This window comes from Lutra lutra, chromosome 7 (genome assembly GCF_902655055.1).
Source record: "Lutra lutra chromosome 7, mLutLut1.2, whole genome shotgun sequence".
Classification (NCBI taxonomy): domain Eukaryota; kingdom Metazoa; phylum Chordata; class Mammalia; order Carnivora; family Mustelidae; genus Lutra; species Lutra lutra.
In genome coordinates this window covers 132,562,769-132,581,532 of record NC_062284.1, presented here as the reverse complement: position 1 = coordinate 132,581,532, position 18,764 = coordinate 132,562,769, and the positions used below count along the sequence as shown (strand labels likewise).

General features: G+C 55.5%; 1 protein-coding gene across 1 annotated transcript in view; it reads right to left on the bottom strand.

Moving 5' to 3' along the window:
- The window catches only part of LTBP2 (latent transforming growth factor beta binding protein 2), a 102,028-nt gene extending 84,502 nt beyond the window's left edge, over positions 1-17,526 (bottom strand). The window contains exons 1-3 of the mRNA XM_047737098.1: positions 17,512-17,526; positions 16,463-17,226; positions 9,965-10,035 (exon numbers count right to left, since the gene is read on the bottom strand). Coding sequence (XP_047593054.1) covers positions 9,965-10,035; positions 16,463-17,226; positions 17,512-17,526 — 850 coding nt within the window. The remainder of the gene's footprint in view (positions 1-9,964; positions 10,036-16,462; positions 17,227-17,511) is intronic.
- Between the last annotated feature and the right edge of the window lie 1,238 nt (positions 17,527-18,764).

Sequence of the window (18,764 nt, the reverse complement as noted above, 5' to 3'; positions counted from 1 at the left end):
ACCAAACTCAGAAGGGGCAGGCCCCAGAGGGATTCTGGAAATAGCTCTCACCGTGTAGCCTGCTCCCACCACCCGCTTAGAGCCTCTGCGATCAGCTACTTGGTAGCAGAAAGAACATGACGCTGGGAGTCAGAAGGATCTGGTTTGACCCCAGCTCAGGCACATCCCTACCATGTGACCTTGAACCACTGCCTCCATGATCTCATCCATAAAATGGGGTTGAACATTCCTGCCTTAAAGAGTTATGTGAGACGCAAGAGAGATTGTGGCTATGGAAGGACATTGTGTTCTCCAAGACTCTTCGATGCACTACAGTTTTGTTTTTTGTTGTTTGTTGTTTGTTTTTTTGGTGGGGAGCAAAGCAACATTTATTGAGCAAGAGTAGAAAGCTGCCAGAGAGGGAGGGGGCCTGAGAGGGTTGCCCCCAGAGTTTCTAAGTTTAGGGGTTTTTATAAGCTCTTCTGTGGAACTTTCTTAAGCAATCAGGATGTGCCGAGTCATGCCAATCTGGACTTGGGTCATGTATCTGTCTACCTATTAGGTTAATGTCAACGTGCTGATGGTTTCTTTTTGCTGACATCTGGGGGTTTAGATCTTAACTGTCCTTTGTCCATAATAGGGACAAATGCTTTGTGCTTAATTGTCTTATTTTAGGACATTTTGTAGAAGTCATGTCTGTAAACGTTATAAAAGGGAATGCTAGTGATACACTCCAGTCTCATGCTGTCGCCACAAGCTGTAGGAGTCTATTTAAAATGAAACTGGGGGCTCCTGGGTGGCTCAGTCGTTAGGCATCTGACTTCGGCTCGGGTCATGATCCTAGGGTCCTGGGATCGAGCCCCACGTCAGGCTCCCTGCTCAGTGGGGAGTCTGCTTCTCCCTCTCCCACTCCCCCTGCTTGTGTTCCCTCTCTCGCTGTGTCTCTCTCTGTCCAGTAAATAAAACAATCTTAAAAAAATAAAACGTAACTGATTAAAATCAAATAAAATGTACAATTCAGTTCCTCAGCCACATTAGCCACATGGGGCTCATGGCTACCATGCTGAACAGCAAGCTAAGGAATGTTTCCATCAGCACAGAAAGTTCTATTGGACAGCCCTGCAAAGCTTTAAGAAAAACCACCACCTATCTCCCATCTCCCAGCAGCAGAGGCGAGCTGGCCTCTGGACATCCCTTTCACCACACTTTTCCCAGGGCAAGGCAATGTCAGTACAGGTCCTGGTTAAAGGGATGGACCCAACCCTATTGTGCGGGGGGGCAGGGCTGTTTTTCAGGCTCTGGATACCGCCAGTTCCCTCTCCACCCCATTGCCCAGAGGCACCTTCTCCCTCACCTGTGACCGATTAGATGAGGCACTGACTTCAAGATGGGTCTCTTAACCCTCTGCCTCCTCTAAGACCTCCAGCACCTTCCCCTCTTATCTGGGAGATGAACCTTAGCTCCAGATCAGACTCTGGGCCCAGCACCCCCACACCGGAAGCTCAGCTGCTCCCTAGATGAAATCTCCATCTTTCCTAAAATCTGTGTCAGTGGGACACAAAGACCCTACCCACCGAGTCAGCGATCCCTCCCTCGGGATGGGGACTGTCCTCTCCCACACCCAGAGGCCTTTGCAGACAGGACAGTCTCCTATTCACCCTCAGTATTTCTCTCAGCCCTGCCTTCGGCACCCCACCTTAGGCCTCCCCCCAGAGGTTTTGGTTAGCCCTGAAACTCTCACAGGGGTGGGGCGTCCACTTAGGCCTTCAGCAGTTTCGCCTTGACCTTTGGTTTCTGCAGAAAGGGACCTGATGTCAGAGATCCCGGAGGCCAAGGAAATCCCTGTCTGGTCCCCACACATGTGTCTTCGGAATCCACCCTGACCCGTCCTCTCCATACATGGGCTTTGCCCAGGGGCCGTGTCTCCAGGCCCCGAGATCGGCCCTGAGCCCCCAGGCTGTGGGAGAAGCCAGGTCCTCAAGCACTCGCCCTGCTCCCGCCACAGCTGTGCTGAGGCTGTAGCTCGGGACGGCTGGAAACGGCACCAGGGCTTAGGGGCCAGCCAAGCACCCGGCTCCAAAATAGCAGTTGTGTTCACATAAAAGCCTCTAATGAGAGAAAGATGCCGTTTCTTGGCCCCTCGTGTGCTTTCTGCAGACGCCGTCTGGCAGGCCAAGCGGGCCTCTACCGTTTGGCGGCCAGAGGGGAGGAAGGGGGGTGTGAGTCAGCCCTTGGCCCCCAGCCCCTCAGCATGGACCGTCCTGCTAATTGTGTTAACAAATGCCACAATGCTGGGCCAGTCGGGGGCAGGAGGCCAAGGGCAGAGAGCAGTCCCAATTCCCACCGGCTCTGGCAGGCATGGGGGGAGAGACCACTGGGCAGGGCTCCTGGCCCAGGGCTGAGGCCCAGATTTTTCTCCAGCTCCTGCCTGAAAGCAGAAGAGTTACCCGGCTATCCACACAGCCCCGGGGCCGGGGGTGGGGGGGAGTGCGCTTGTCTGGGAAGAGGTAAGGCTTTGGAGGTGTCAGAGGCAGGGGGGCCTCTGGAGACTAGAGAAAGATGGGATGGGGTCCCAGGGCCGCCTCCATCAGGGAGGAGCCCAGGAACCAGCCTTTTCTAGGCGGGCAGTTCTAGGGCAAGGAAGACAGTTCTGTGGCTGACTTGGAGCCACCAAGCCCTTCTGTGGCAGTACCAGATCCCTGCCTGGGGCCTGGGAAGATCAGGAGGGAGGGAAGACATCACTCCTGCTCACAACTCAACCAAGGCCGGGACAAAAGCACGGAGGAGAGAACAACCTTGCGCTCCAAGAGACCTCTGTTTAAATTCTGTGCGACTGTGGGCAAGTCCTTTCACCTCCGTGAGCCTCAGTGTCATCTAGAACATGCTCACGCATTCAACATTTCCTCTTGACCCAGGATGGAAGGCAAGTCAGACATTGTCCTTTTCTTCATAGAGCTTCCAACTTAGAGAGATGGTCACAAAACAAGCAAATGAGTAAGAAGAACCGAAACGGAGGTATGGGTTACGGAGGAAGAAAGATCTGGGGGTCAGGATCCAGAATAACAAGTCTGGTGTGGGGAGGCCCCGAAAAAGTGGTCAGGGGAGCTCCTCTGAGGAGGGGAAATTGAAAGAGAATGGGAAAGAGGACAGGGAGCCAGCCTCATAAAGACAGGAGGGAAAGCAAACAGCAGTCTGCCCCAGCACCCAGGGGAAGTGTATTCAAGGAACCCAGGCTGCATTGGGTGGGCGAGGAGGTTCTGGGAGATGAGGCTGGGTGCCTGCCCGGCAGCGGGAAGGAGGGAACAGAGATGGGTCACGATATGATGCATAGAGAGAGAGAACCAGAGAGTGGGGAGAGCAGGCAGCCGGTCGTGGCCATCACCCAGGCGCCCACGCTGGTGCCTTCAACGGAAGAGGCAGCCGGGGAAGCAGGGAGCAGCAGACATGCTCCTAGGAGACTTAGGAAGTAAAATGAAGAGAAAGAGCCTGGCGAGGAAGGTGTCCTGGATGGCCCCTGGGCGTCTGAGGCCAGCAGAGCATTCTCATAGATGGGGATGCCTTTTTAACAGGTCGGGCAACACCCAGGCAGGGGAGCTGGTGCAGAGGGAAGGAAACCATGAGCTTGTTTTGGACAAGTTGGGGCCAGGGGTGTCTGGGGAGTATTGAGAGCAGATAGATGCAGAGTAGGCACCTGATGAAGGAGGCTGGAGGTCAGAGGAGAGTTCTGGCTGAAGATATATATAAATCTGGGAGTCGTCAGCTCAGAGAGAAGGCTTCCATCCATGGGAATACATCAGATCATCTCAGAAGCGGTGCGGTGAAAAAGAAGAGGACCCAGGACACAGTCGTGGGAAACCTAATGTTTAGTCGTTGGGTAGAGGACCAGCAGCAGCCAGGGACATGGAAGCGGGGCACGGCAGAGAATCACACGATGACCCGTCACGGGGTGAAGGAGGTTGAAATGCTTCGTGCGGTCCCTGGCACAGAGCATGGCTACAACTGCTGTTGTGGATGGTGCCTACTAGTGCTCGATAATAAGAGACAATTAACGCTTGGCTTGGCTCCCATGGCCCCCCTCTTCGTGTGGGAGATTTGGGAGATCTGCAGAGTCTTGGAGAAGCCCAACATGAAGATGTTGGGTTGAAAGGGAGATATCAGCTAAGGAGGCAAGAAGAGGAGGCTGGGGATGGAGGAAGGAAACTACCAGGCCACCCACATGATCTTGTACCTTCTCAGTCCTTTACGAAACATTTGCCAAGTAGGACACTCCCCTGGTGTCCACAGGACACAGCACCTGGCTTCAGGATCCCTGGATAAGACCATCTCCTAAATGCTTCTTTGAGCAAAGAGCCTTGGGGGCATGTGCCTGCTGGCCAGGAGAGTCACAGCTACCTGCCGTGGTGGGGAGAGAGATGATGGTCTCTTGCTAGGACTATACCCGTCGTGTTGGGGGGGGGGTCTGCAGAGAGGTCACGTGATTGGCCCCCTTAGCGGCCTCTCACCTTGTTCTCCTCCACTGCCTGCCGACTATGGAGTCTCATGGGATGGCTCTTCCGGAGACAAGCAGCACGGAGGCTCCAGACTCTGGCTCCTGGCCGTTCCTGACCAGTCGGTGAAGATCCCACCCCTGCTGTGGGATCCCTAACATTTGCTCGGCATTTACCACTGTGAGGCCCTGGGCTAACTTCTTTACATGTATGGCTTCTCTTCTTATAACAACGATGGGTGCTAATTCTTATCCCCATTCAGCATATAGAGGTACCAAGGCTGAGAGCAGCCAAGCAGCTTGCCTGAGATCACCATACTATTAAGTGATAGAAAGAGGGCTTGAACACAAGGGGTCTGGCTTCAAAGTTGGGGCTCTTACCCCCCTGGCCATAGTTTTGCCCAGTGAGCTGGAGTCATTACAGAGATGGGATGGGTGGGGCCACATTAGGGGGAAGGGGGTCCTCATGGCACTGAGATGTGGACCAGAACAAGAGCCACCATGCACACAGAGGCTCTTGACCAAGGAGGCAGGAACAGGTAACAAGGCCCACTCCAGGATCTCCTGAGTTTTCTGGAGGGCTGATAGAAGTAAGGCGGCAAAGTGGGACCTCTCGGCATAGTCCTGGGATAGGCCCTGCATTATTGAGTACATGCTTACTGTTTCCCTTGTGTCCAATGAGCACCTGCCACTGCTGCGTGCCCAGGGCCATGTAACATAGCCCCTTCCCGCAGCATCAAGACCAAACTCGTACGGAGCACAGACATCATGCCAGACCTTGAACTAAACATCTAACCTGAGTCATCTCATTTGTCTCTTACAACTCTGTGAGGTAGAGACTAACACCAGGCGCATTTTACAGGTGAGGAAACTGAGGCACAGAGAGCGTAAGCATCTTGCCCAGGGCCATATAGCTAAGTGGTGGAGCTTGCATTTAAACCCAGGTAGTCAGGACCATCTCCTGGACGTGGATGAAGATGACAGCTAAACTTACCAAGTGCCAGGCTCTCTACACAGACTTGCCCATTAATCGGGAGTGTGAGCCCGGGACTCCAGAGCCAGGCTCCCTGGATTCACATCCAGGCTCTGCTGACTTCCTGGAGGCGTGACTTGGACAAACCTCATTCGTAAATGGGGGAGAAAGATCAAATGTAGTTTAGAGGATTGTGAGGATTAAAAATTAGTAATATCAAGTCCTTTGAATAGGACCCAACCCATAGTAATAGCTACAGTGTTATTATTAATCCTCAAAAACAACACTGTATAGATGGTTATACCCATTTTCTGGATGAGGCTCTAGAAGAAAGCCAGTCACTTGCTTGAAGACATGGAGCTGGGATTCAGATCCACAACTCCTTGGACTTGGCACCAGAATCCAAAGCACATACTCTTAACCTCGAGCCTTGCCACTTGGTGATGGTGGGGTAACTCCCCTCCTCCCGCCTCCCCTTCTTCCTTCCCCCCACCACAGCAGCTGCGGGATTCCCTCTGCCTTGCCCAGAATAGCTTCTGTGCATCTAGGCCGAGAAAAGATGAGCAATCAAAGAATTCTTCAAATCTTCTTCCCCAGTGCGAGCCTTCAGAAGCTCCCGAAGCGTGTGTGTGTGTGTGTGTGTGTGTGTGTGTGTGTGTGTTGGGGTGGCCATGGGGGCGAGCCAGGCTGGGAAGGCTGGACAGGCTCCCAAAAGCCCTAACTATAAACAGGATCCAGTCAGCCCACACTCTCCAGAGCTCCCCCTCAGGAAGGACTTCAGGCAGGCCCCCGGCAGCGGCCTCCACAAATCCATAAACACATAAACCCCGTGGCAGAGCTGGCAAGGCCACAGAAGGGAAGGCAGATGCCACGACCACAGGAAGAGATGACAGCCCCACTTCTGACCTCGCCGAGGTGGAGTGAGGAGCTGGGGTTCCAACAATGGCGGTCCACAGAGGCAGTGGTTCCCCGAGGTCCAGGGACCAGACAGGGACGAAGGAAGGGGACTGCCAGGCAGATGGACCGATAGGTCACAGCAACCAAGGACTCTGTGAGAGGAGGTAAGAGGGGGCCGCGGGCCCCAGGGGGCACACTATATGAGTAGTGGGTCAGATCCACAGATTTCTGGCAGAGACCTGGGGACAGACTGAGTCTCCTCACAATTCTGGGATGAGACTTCATTCTTGGCAGTGGGGGTAGGTCACACAGCCCTCCTCGTCAGCCCCCCTCTCCTGCTGGCCAAGGAGGCACCCCACACGTGTAAAAGTGCTGGGAAAGAGCCCCGAGCCTTCCCTAGCCTTGGCACTCTTGGCTCCAGCTGGGAGGGCAGCTGTGGGGAGGGGAGAGGAAGATGCTAACCACGGGGGGAAGCAGGAGAGCCAGCTGACGGGTGTGGAGCCAAAAGCCCCACATTCTACAGAGCCAACACCCCACCGCCCACGTGGTTCTCGTTAGGCTCTTTAGCAGCAAAATAGCAACAAGCAAACAGCAGAGGGCCCAGCTAATGAGCACACAGCCCTTCCGCGGGCAAGCCAACTTCAAGTGGGAAAGTGATGCCCACTGGCAACTCCTCCAGGAGGGCTGCCAGGCTGCATGCCAGGGTCAGGGGGGATGACTGGGGGAATAGCAGGGCGAGAGGACTGGGAGAGAAATAGAGAGGCTGAGGACCCCCAGACCGGAGGATTGGCAGCACGCTCCAGCAGCCCCCGGCTGGGACCCAAGGGTACACACACACACGTTGCTTCTGACAATGTGCAGACTCACCCAACCTTGAATTTCCAGTATCAAAACTCCACTCTGGCAGACACTACCACAGGAAAGTCATGAACAAGTTAGGAAACCGAGAACCTCCTGCACTGGCGGGCAGGAGTGGGGCCCAGGCCCAGAGCCCTCAGGCAGCTGGGGAGGGACCCGCCCCCTCCGAATCCGCCCAGCTCTGGCTTCAGCTCCTATCTCAGCTGCCCTCTCTGCCAAGCTCACTAGAACCTACCAACCCTGCTCCCCATCTCCCACCCCAAATCCCTCCCAGGTCCTCCAGAGTGCCCCAAGGCTCTGCTTCTCAAAGGGTTGTCCTTGACCCACCAGCGGCAGCGGCAGCAGCCCCTGGGAACTTGTTAGAAACTCAGACTCTCCAGGGAGCCCCAGACCTGCTGAAGCAGAATCTGCACTTTATTTTTTTTCTAATTTGTTAAAGATTTGATTTGTTTATTTGTCAGAGAGAGAGAGAGAGAGCGAGCACACAAGCAGGGGAGCAGCAGGCAGAGGGAGAAGCAGCCTCCCCTCCCCACCCCAGCAAAGAGCCTGATGCGGGACTCAATCCCAGGACCCTGGGATCATGACCTGAGCTGAAGGCAGACGCTTCACCGACGGAGCCACCCAGGCACCCCAGACTCTGCACTTTAAATAAGATCCTAGAGGATTCATGGGGAACATCCAGATTTGAGTTAGGGCCCCCAAGGCAGATCTTCTTATGACTGACCCCTCTGCACAGTGGTCTTCAGGCCCAGCTAGAATTGCCTGGGGTGCTTTAAAAAGACACCCGTGCCCAGGTTCCAGCACCCAATCTCAGAGCTTCCGCTGAGCACGAACCCCTGGCTACCCACATCCCTGGCTTCTCTGCCCAGGATTGCTGCTGATTTTGAGTCTCTGATCCTCCTCCGACAAGTCTGTGACCTTCAGCAAGCTACCCGAGCCACACTGTCTTCAACTTTGTAACCTTGAAGGATGGGTGTCTTCCCCCATCCCTGCCACCAGCCATAGAGGGCCTATCCTCAGAGAGCCCCACTCATCCAGGCTCCCTGAAAAGGAAAGAATTTTCAGGGGAAAGATCTGCTTTGCTGTTTGTTTTTGAGTTGGGGGTTTTGGTTTCTCTACCTGGGGACCCTTCGAGAGACCCAGGATTCTGCCTGAGCCTCACCATCAGGCAGGGAGAGGGTCAGGGCCCCGGGTTTGAAGCAGAACCAAGAGCCGGGTGAGCGAGCTTCTCCATCTCCACAGAAACAGAAGCATCCCCATCGTGTCCCCCCATCCCACCGCTTCTCAGGAGGCCTCAGAATCAGAGCTGAGGGCCTGCCTCAGGGCTGCGAACACTGCAGGCTTTGTCATAGACCCAGGCCATTAGCCGCGAAGCCCTCACACTGAATGGGGCCTGGGGCTTGTCGCTGGGCAGGAAGGGGCTCTGGCGAGACTGAGTCCTTGCAGCCAGACTTAGGGCCTGGCAGAAGGTAGTGGCAGGGGGCAGTCAGGCAGGGCTCCTGGGCCAGCCATAAAGGCCTGGGCAGCTGACAAGGCCTCCAGAGGAGCCTAGGGTGTGAAGGAGAGAGATCCGATACCTGATTTCACCTGTGAGGACTCCAAAGTCTAGAAAGCACCACTCTCAGCTGGGGTTGGGAGGGAACGAACCCGCACAGAGAAGAATGTGGGGCTCCGAAGTCAAACTGCCTGGATCGAGCCCCGGCTCCAGGCCTCAGAGGAGCGTTACCTTGGTCGTGGTCCCAGTCAACCCAAGACTCTGCTTCCTCGTCTGTACACGGGAATGGTCACTAAATGCCCACTCCACAGTGTTATTGAGAGGCTCGATTAAGGTAACGTATGTGAGGAGCTCAGCACAGCGGTGGGCACAGAGCCGACGTCAGCTGTGAGCTAGCGGGGGCGGCCGTCCCAGCTCACAGGTGTAGAAAGTGAGCCCCGGCAAGAGCAGGTCAGATGAGCTATCTGGCCGCAGGGGCTAATGATTAAGAAGGGGGACCCTGGAGTCAGGTTACCTGAGTTCAAATCCTGCCATTTCCAGTCCATGTGACCTCGAACAAGTGACCCACCCGTGCCTCAGTCTCCTTCTTTACCCAATGGATAGTGGTCGTCCCTGCCCCTCAGGCCTTGTAAAGTGTACCTGGCACAAAGTGAGGCCGCGGAGGCCTCGGCTTTTGCTGTCACAGCCTCTGTACGCTGAGCGGAGGCTTGAGCTTGGAGGCCTAGGCTCTTCCTGCCTCGCGCCTTGCCTTCTACAGAGCTACGATGACGACTCTCCCTTTGCTCTCATCAGGGCCAGCCAGGAGGGAGGAAGAATGCTCCAGACATGGGATCGGAGCCTCCTCTGAGAGCCTCGTGCCGGCAGGAGGCCTGATGGAGGCCAGGATTGGCAGGGCCGGGAGCCAAGGCAGGGGGGCGTTTCCACAGCACGCAACATGAATGCTGCCCCTAGAATTGAGGTTCCGGGGTCAGGTCCGTGCTGCAGATCACAGGGGTGCGTGTGCGCCCAAGGGCCCCCATGGCCAGGGCAAGCGGGGCACCAACACGTGGGGCAGCAGGACGAGAATGCAGGAAGCTTTGAAAACACGAGTGGGGAATTTTGTCTGAAAGTCGTTTTCAGCTGGAGGCCTTTTAAATTTCTCTCTTCCACAACCCATTGCCTCCATTCTGGAGAGGCAGACAGGGAAGACACCTTTGCTCCAGGTTCCGAAGTCCCTGGAACTGGCCAGTCTCGAGGGAGAGGGGCAGAAAAGGGTGGATGGGGCAGAGGCACTCACGTTTGATACAGTAGTTGGTGCTGTTTGCTGTCGTCCATCCCGGGCAGCACTGTCCCCCGCAGACATTCCTCCTGTGGGGTCAGAAAACCAGGTCAGCACGAGGGTGCTCAGAGAAGTCCTATTCCGAGAGCCCCTTGGGCCGGTCCCACCCTCTACGGGCGGGGCCACGGGGAACACTGCCATGCTGGCCAGACCTGCTCTAGGGCGTCCACGTGGCCCCCGGGGCAAGAACTTTGCAATCCCGCTCACATCTGAGATCTCACACTGAGTCCTGACTGCTATTTTCTGCGTGATCTAGCGCAACCTCACTCCCTCCATCAGTATGATGGGGGGAATAACACCTGCCTAGCTGGGTTGCTGTCATGAATAAATGAGAGAGAGAGAGAGAGAGAGAATGCCTAACACAAAGAGGGCACTCCCTGGGCCAAATAATGACAGTGATGACGCAGATGACGAAGAAAGCAAGTTCAGAGACGCTCGGTGACCGGCCAAGGCTCGACAATGAGTAAATGCCAAAGCCGGGTCCGAACCTAAATTGTCCCATCTCTAAGTCATGCTCCAGCCCTACTCCGCCCCTCACCAAAAAGTACACACGGTGGGCCTTTGCCCCACAAACGCTGACTCTCGAAGGGAAGCTGGAAAACACGCATTTGCGTCACCTGCCCACAGATGTCCTTGGGAGAAGCCTTGCACTCGGGCAAGCTGGTGCGTGGGGCAGGGGAGACAGAGGGAGCTGGGGTTGGAGAATTTCTATCTAAGAGGGGCTTAAGGTGATGGGCTGGCAAGAGGATGAAACTGGGGACTTGGGTTAAGCTATGCACAGGGAGCACACTCTGGGCAGGCGAATGGAACGTACCTTATGGGGACAGCCCTTCCCCAGCTGCTCCCTGGTGCTGGCACTACGGGCCCCACAGGAGACACTGGTCGGTAGGAACTGCTGGGGTACTCGCCCAACTCACCCAGACTTTGTTTTCAGGTGTGGTGAGACCCCTGTAACACCAGCAGCTTTCGCCTGCCCCTCCTTTCCAACTAGAGACACACATGCCTGGACCTGGGTGACTTCTCTAAAAGGGTCCCCCCCAGGGAAGGCTTCTGAGGGCCCGGGCCTGGCCCTGGCTGTGTGGACCCCACTATTACCACCAGAAATTGTCTACGGAGCACTCACTGAATCAGGCTGAGTGGGCAGCAGAGAATGAACTGGAACATCAGCGTGCAGAGAAGGGGGCCACTCCTCTGACCCTTGTGGACCAAAGAGGGAGCATCTGGTCTTGTTTACGAGTTTGACATTTGAGTGGACCCCAAAACTTGTGTGGTTTTTGGAGCCTTACAAAACATTCAAAATAAATTCCTGTAGCTTGGAAAAGCTGAAGCCCATTTCTAGCCCTGTGGCCCAAAGTTGTGGGGAGCTGCCTCCCAGGGAACTCCCGGAATATCCTCTCAGCCAAAAGCTGGGCCACCACCAGACACTTCAAAACCTCTCTGGCCCGCTGCCTTCCGCGGTTTCCTGGCTCTATGACAGCCTCCTCACCATCAGGGCCCAACTCACCAGTTTCTGAGGAAGGGGCTGGTCCTCATAGTCGGGCTTTCTGTGTGTGCACACTGGAGGAAGGTGTGTGTATACTACCCACACCTCTGTAAGTCACTACCCCTTGTGGTGGTGACAAGTCCTCTTAGAGGCTTAGGAGGTCTTCAAAAGGAAACAGACTGCATCCCTGGGAGTTTTCTAAGAACTAGGATCTGTTAGCTCCCAGATAGCACAGACAGAGGGGCCCACTTGGCTGGAAGGTCATGGCGTGGAGCCCAGCCCAAGGAGGACCCCTGAGCCAGATGCCCTCGGAACAGCTTTGTAGCTGACTAGAGGAGGTGGCAGCTGGCCTCCTGCCTGCCAGTGGTAGAGCCCTCAGGGCTCTCAGGAACCTGGTTGTAATCAAAGGCGGCTAGGCAGGAGCGGCCAGGCTGGGGCTGGAAGAGCACTTGAGAGGGATTCAGGAAAGTTCTTTCGAGGCCAATATTAGAATCTTTTGCAGAGGCCCAGGAGGTGGAAGATGACCATTCAGCTGGGCGATGACCATTCAGCAGGCTCTGGCTAGCTAGAGAGAGCAAGTGAAACTGACTAGCTGGGGCATACCCGACTCAATGGTTCTGACTCCATGGAACATACCACCATGAGATCATACGAGCCCAACCTTCCAGGTGACACCTCACAGGAAACATCAGCTCGGGAGCCAGCATCACTGTCCAACCCTTGGGAACACATCTGGCTAACAGCCTGGAAGAGCTGCTGGTCCACCTCGGACCTATGTGATCATACTGGTCCTTTGTTAACGGCCACTCCTGACTGTCCTCCGTTGGCCTCTATGAAGCTGGCCAGGCCCCCACCTGCCTGTGCAGTCCAACTGCCCCGTTCCCCTGTCCCTGTCTCCACAACCTTCCACAACCAAGGCTATGATCTTCCAAGGTTACAGAATGTGTTGTCCTGTAAAGGCACCACATAGGGACACATTTCGATGCCTTTGCTTAAACTGCTTTCTGCCTAGAATGCCTTCCCTCTCTTTGCAGATTGAAATCCTTTGTGTACTCCAAGACTTCCAGACCCAAGCTTACCTCCTTTGTGAAAACCTCCCCTGATCTATCTTCTGCCTTCCCCATGCCCCATCCACTGCAATCATTTAGTCCCAACAGTCCCAGGTTACTGGTCCTATGTGTCCCCATCCTGACTCTCTTGAGAATTCTTTCTTACTCCTCTTTGTGTCTAACACAATGCCTGACACGTGGTATACATTTAATACTACTTTATTTCACTTAATCCACTGTTTCCCAAATAACGGATGAGCCACACCCAGGCTAGGAAACGGGGTTTTAGGTTTCCACAACCACAGCATTCAGCCCTGTGAGTCACATGGTGAGAAAGCAATCCCCTTTTCAGTGATCTTTCTAGCCTGATTAGATCAGTCAAAAAAAAAAAAAAAAATCTGTCTGAGGTTGGGTCGCCATGCCAGGTCCTTCCCCCAACACGTGCCAGTCTCCCTTTTCCAGAGGAAGAATACACCACACCGTTGAGCTTCCTAAGATAGGGGTGTCTGACTAGAATTTGAGAACATTTTCTTCTCATTTCAATTTTCCTACAATTCCTACAATTACCTTCTTTTTATGACAAGTGGTGCTATTTTCAACTATGATGGTGATACAAAGTGTCCTTGAAGAATGAATTTATTTCTGTATAAAAAGGAGTCGAGCACTGTTTGCAATAGCAAACAACAACAAAAAGTAAATCATCTAAATGTTCAAAAACAGGAGGGTAGATAAACTGTGGTATATTCAGACAGTGGCATAATATACCACAGTTAAAATGAATACATGTGGGCTGATTATATTAACGTGGCTAAACTCAAAAATCTAATGAGGAGGGGAGAAAGCAAATTGTAGGAGGATGACAGAGTATGGTATCACTTATCTGAGTTTAAAATATGCAAAGCAATATTGTGTATTTTATGGAGGCATGCATCTGTAGTCATAGTGTGAAAACATACTTTGGAATGAATAAATTCAGGGTAGCGGTTAACTCTGGGAAGAGAGAGGCAACTTTATGGAGGGATTTTCAACTAAAAAAATCAAAAGCAAAATATGCCAAAATATTAAGGTTTGAAGAATTCTGGATTGTTAGTTATATTATTTCCAATACTTTTTTATATGTTTGTACAAAACCTCATAATATAAAATACTTTAAAATAGATAAAATACGAAATCCTGCTATTTTTACAAGTGTATAAATTTTTAAAAAATAATAGAACAAGAGGGAAAAGATCAAGGAAAATATGAAAGTATTAGGCTGTGAGGTTAGTTCAAGAAAGACTGAATACTGTGAAACAATGGCTTTAACAGTCCCCTGTGGAACATAAATTCCATTAGTGCAGGGTCTGTGTCTGCTGTGGTTACTACGTATCCCACACACCAGCACTGTGCCTGGCCCATGCTTAATAAATCTTCGTTGTGTGCAGTAAATCCCCACTACATGCAAGTTCTGTGAGGACACTGGCTGTGTTCGCCTCTGCTGTATCTCCATGGTCCAGCAAAGTCCCTGGCATACAGGAGGCTTTGTTTGTTTTCATTTGTTGAATGAATGAACAATCGCTTATAGTAGTGCTGCAGTTCCAAGATTCACCAGCAGGTGGCACTTGGCCCTTGGCCCTGAGCAGCCCACTAGGCAATTGCCAGAGAGGTCTGCCTGGCCAGAAGCCATTAGCCAGAATGGGCCTGCGTAGAGGAAGCAGATGGACAAGACTCTACTCGGCTCACTTGGAGTGGTTGCGTGGACTGCCAGAGGAACCCACCCTTAATCAAAGCTGCAGAAAAGAATCTGTGGGAGGAGCCAAACATGTGATTTCAATGAGTGTACCTGTGTATGACAGGTGCCTAGGGGTGGCACCTAGCCTGTGTCCTTATACCCCTGGGCACACATACCAGCTTTATTGTGGTGACAATCTGCTTTGCACATCCCCGCCTCATTTTACAACTTCTAATAGTGCACCCTTCCACTCCCAGCCTCCACTATTCTACCTTCCTCCAGCTTACACCTAAATGCCTATGCTGTAAGCTCCTCCACGATCTGCCCAACCTATGCCTCCAGCATCACGCCAATGGCTTCGCTACACCGGGCTGCCGTCCTGCCCCTAGGCCAGTGCCAACAACGAGAAGCCCTCATCCTTGGGCAGTGCTGCGCCTGGGACCCAAGTCCCGCCACTTGCTTCCTCTTGCTTCCCCGCATACTGCCCATCGAGCCCAAGGGGCTCCAGCTCCTCAGCCATAACTGTCCCATTTCCTTATGCTTAATAGGAAGCTGCCATTACTAGTAAGCGCATTCACCGGTACTCCATATCTGTTCATCTCCCCAACTCCATGTTAAGTTATGGAGCTGCTCTCTTGGCAGGAGCAATGCCTCTGTCTCTGAACCCCCATTCCCTGTCCCAGGTTCTGCACACTTGCTCTTAGGAAGCACGCATTCACTTGCACATGTCAGGAAAGGAAAAAACTGAAACACAGCCCGTGCTCCATTAACACCTGTTGACCGATCCTGTGTGTCAGCAGCTTGGCAGTGCGAGGGTCTGCTCTCTGCCTGCTTTAAGTGGGACCTTCCTGGGGCAGCAGGGAGTTCACTCACTTGCTTAAAGGATACTTAAGGAGCATCGACTGTATGCAGCCACTGTTCTAGGCACTAGTAACATAACAATACACAAAACAAAGCCTCTGTTCTTGTAGAATTGACATTGGTGTGAGCTGGGAGACCAGACCAGAAATGCAGACAGGTAAAGCGTGTGAAGGGAGAGAGGATGGGGCAGAAGTAGTCCGAGCAGACCTGTCTGAGCAGAGATCTGAATGAAGGGAGGCAATCCTGAGGAAACAGGAAGAGTTCAGCACCCGTGGAAAACCTGGAGCAGAAGGCCACCAGGTGCACCGTCCTCCAGGGTAGAGCTGAGGGTACTAGGGTCCTTGATGTGCAATGGGACTAAAATCAACTGGAAAACTGGGCCCAGGCCATAAAGGGCTGCCAGAGCCCTTCCCAGCCTTTCCCATCCTGCCCTCCTCCAGCCGCACGCCCCGGGCTCCCTTTGCTCGCCATTCTGGAGACACATGGCATACCCAGACAAGGCCAAGTGCCTTTCAGCCATGGGGATCCCCGACTGGGTATGGGGGTTGTCTCTGAGCTTCCCGACGCTGCAAGGGCGCCCCCAGCGGGCAGCAGGGGTGCTGGGTGGGGGGAAGCAAATCGCCGGGCTGGGGGACAGTCCCCCTGAAGATTGCGCCAGTCGCGCTGACACCTAGCTGCACAGGCGCACACACAGACCCACTCTCCTACGGACCCACTGTGCCACAGCTACAGCGCGAGCGGGCTTCCGGCCCGTTCCCCCTCCCACGAGCAGCCTCGCGCGGGCCCAGCCCGACCTGCGTCCCAGCTCGTATACTTGTAGCCAAGTTCAGGATTCGCTGCCAGCCCCCTTCCCGGAGACACATCTGCCTTGGCACTCTGGAGCCCCGACGTCCACCTACCTGCGCTCTGAGCCCGTTCAACCGTTTGGGGGCCTCAGGCGACAGGAACGCCCACCCCGCTGCCCCCTCGGGGTTCCCTCCCGGATCCCCGCAGCGTTGCGGGCGGGAGTCTGCGGGCGCGGGTTAGCGGAGGGCAGCCCAAAGCACGGCGCCTTGGGAAAGGATCTAACGTCAGGTCTCGGCGAGCTGGTACGAAAGGGTGAGAATGGTGTTTCTCTTTGCCCTCAACTCTTGAAAAGTGGGTCAGATCTCCCAGCCTCAGCTTGGGGACCCCGGTGCTTTTCCTTGCAGTCCTGAGGCCGCCTTGGTCCCGGAGGAACCAAAGGCACGAGCCCGGGGCCCTCTCCTCTCGCCTGCACGTCCCTCCACTAATGAGCACATGGAGACCCGCCCTCGCTCCCTCCTCACTCCCCACCCCGCCCTGACCCCCAGGCTTTCCTCTGCAGTGCTCACCCCGTAAGCCGCCCTCGAGGTGGGGTTGGGGGCGCAGCCCCGGGCCGCTGGAGGGTTCCCAGGCGCGGGAGAGCCGGGGCGGCCCGGGCGCGGGCTGCGGGCTGCTGCTGGCCCGAGGGACTGCTTCTCCAGGTCTGCGCAGGTGGCTGGGCTCGCCGCGGCTGCTGCGCGCGGGGCGGCCTCCTAGCCAGAGCGTCCGCGGGCCTCCGGGGGCTCCCCCAGCCCGGCTGGGCCCGCTCCGTGGGCGGCAAGCCCGGGACTGGCGCGTCCTGCTCTCGGAACAGACTGTACACCTTGGCTGCAGTCGCTGCGGGGTGACTGCCCCCGGGGCGCCGCAGCCGGTTCGCGTCCCTGCCAGCCAACTCGTATCTTCCCACCGGGTCCCTCTGAGCATGGCCCATGCCCACGAAGAGAGCCAGGGTGAGGGCCAGGAAGCCCGCGCAGGGGTTCTGTAGGGCGCGCCGGGGCAGCGGTGGGTGGTCGGGGGCCTCATGGCGCCGGGGGCGATTGGAGAGCCGCGAGCAGGGTGGGAGAACTGCCCCGGGAGCTTGCGGCGGCCGCGCTCTGCTCCCCGGCCAGCGGCCCGCTTCTCCCGGTCTAGGGGCTCCCAGCCAGCCTTCCCGGGGCGAGGGCTGGGCGGCGTGAGCGGTCCCCCGGCTGCGCGCCCCGAGTCTGGCGTCCGCTGGTCTCCAGCCGGACGCGCACCGCCGCGGCACCTTCGCGCCTTCTCCAGTCTCTGCAGCCTTCTGAAGGGGAGCCGGACGCTTTTATTTTTGGAAACCTCCCCCTGTTTTTTCGTCTCTTTTATCTACACCATGCCCCCTCCTCGGAGGGACAGCTCAGCCCCCTCATTACGGGAGAGGGAGAGAGAAATTCCAGCAACACCCACTTTGGCACCGGGAAGCAAGCGGGCGGCGAAGGGGGGTTAACCCGTGAGGAGCTGGGGGCAGCTCGGGGCGGACCCGACGGCTGGCAGGGGAGACCGTGCCCGCCGGGACAGGGGCACCTGGTCACCTGTCTCTCGTCCTGGTTAAGCTCGAACTGCTGACCTGCCCCGGACTCATCTCTTGCCCTTGGCCTCTGGGACAAACTCCCGGTTGCGTGACCAAGGCTGCAGCCTCGAAGGTCTCAAGGAGGCCAGGAGAGGTATCAAGATCGGCAAGACAGAGCCGGGCCCCGGGGACGGCGCCCCGCCCCTTCGCTTCCCGCCCGGGCCACTAGGGGCGCCCGCTCTGGGGTCGGCGCGCGCGGGGCACCGCCGGGCGGCGGGGGGCAGCTCGGGGAGCTCGCCTCCCCCTCACCGCCGCAGGGTGCGTGAGCCTGGAAGGTCGCGGCGGGGGGGGGGCGCCCTCTAGTGGAGCATGCTGCGTCCTCGGCCACCTTGCAGCCGCCGCCCGCCGCCTGCGCTCCTAGATCTTAATCCTTTTCCTGCTGCGTCAGGGTCCAAGAGAGGCCTGGGGCGGCGATGGCGGATCCTGGAACAGATACCGTCTTTGTAACAGAGGATCTTGAATAAGGTCACACCAGGAAACAGCGTGTGTCCAAAAAGGGAATGAAATGATGGCCTCCTGCTTCGGGCTCAGAAGCCTGTTCCCGGGGCTCCCTCGGAAATGTCCCACAGGAGGGGTGGGAGGGGTTCGATGAGTCTCTGATTGACCTGGTGCGTGCTCACACCTTATACCGGCAGCGAGGGGGCGGGGGGTGCAAGACGGCTGACTGCTACCCATCTGACTGCCTCCAACAATGAGCTCATCATTCACACCATGGCCCCCTGCCCTCAAGCCTGAGGGCCTGGCCAGCATGCTGTCCCCAGTGCATTTCCACTGCCTACTGTTTCCTAGAAAGGAAGAGTGACCAAGCCGGCAGGAAGGCACCAGTGGATAACCTCCTAGCTACCAAAGGATGGGCACCGCTAATACCTGGTGTTGGCTTGTGACCTCTGATTTCAACGAGCCAACAGAGCGGCCCTCTCTCTAATCTGTCTCGCCTCTTGCAGACTTTCCTCTCTGGCCCTTGAACAAGCCACATTTATGCCCACTGTCCTCTCATCAGAACACTTCTCTCCAAGATGTTTTACAGAATTGGCTCTTCATCGTTTCCTCTCTCTCAAATATCACCCACCTCCTGGAGCGGCCATCCCGGAGCCTCCCATCTAAAGCAGCCCTCCCCCGTGTACCACATCATACCACTTCACCTTCCTTGCTCTAATGCCCAGTTGAAAGTATCTTTTTTATTTATTTACCTGTATAACTGACTTAGGGAACGGGATGAACTTGGAGAGGGGCTATGAGGACGGAGCTAT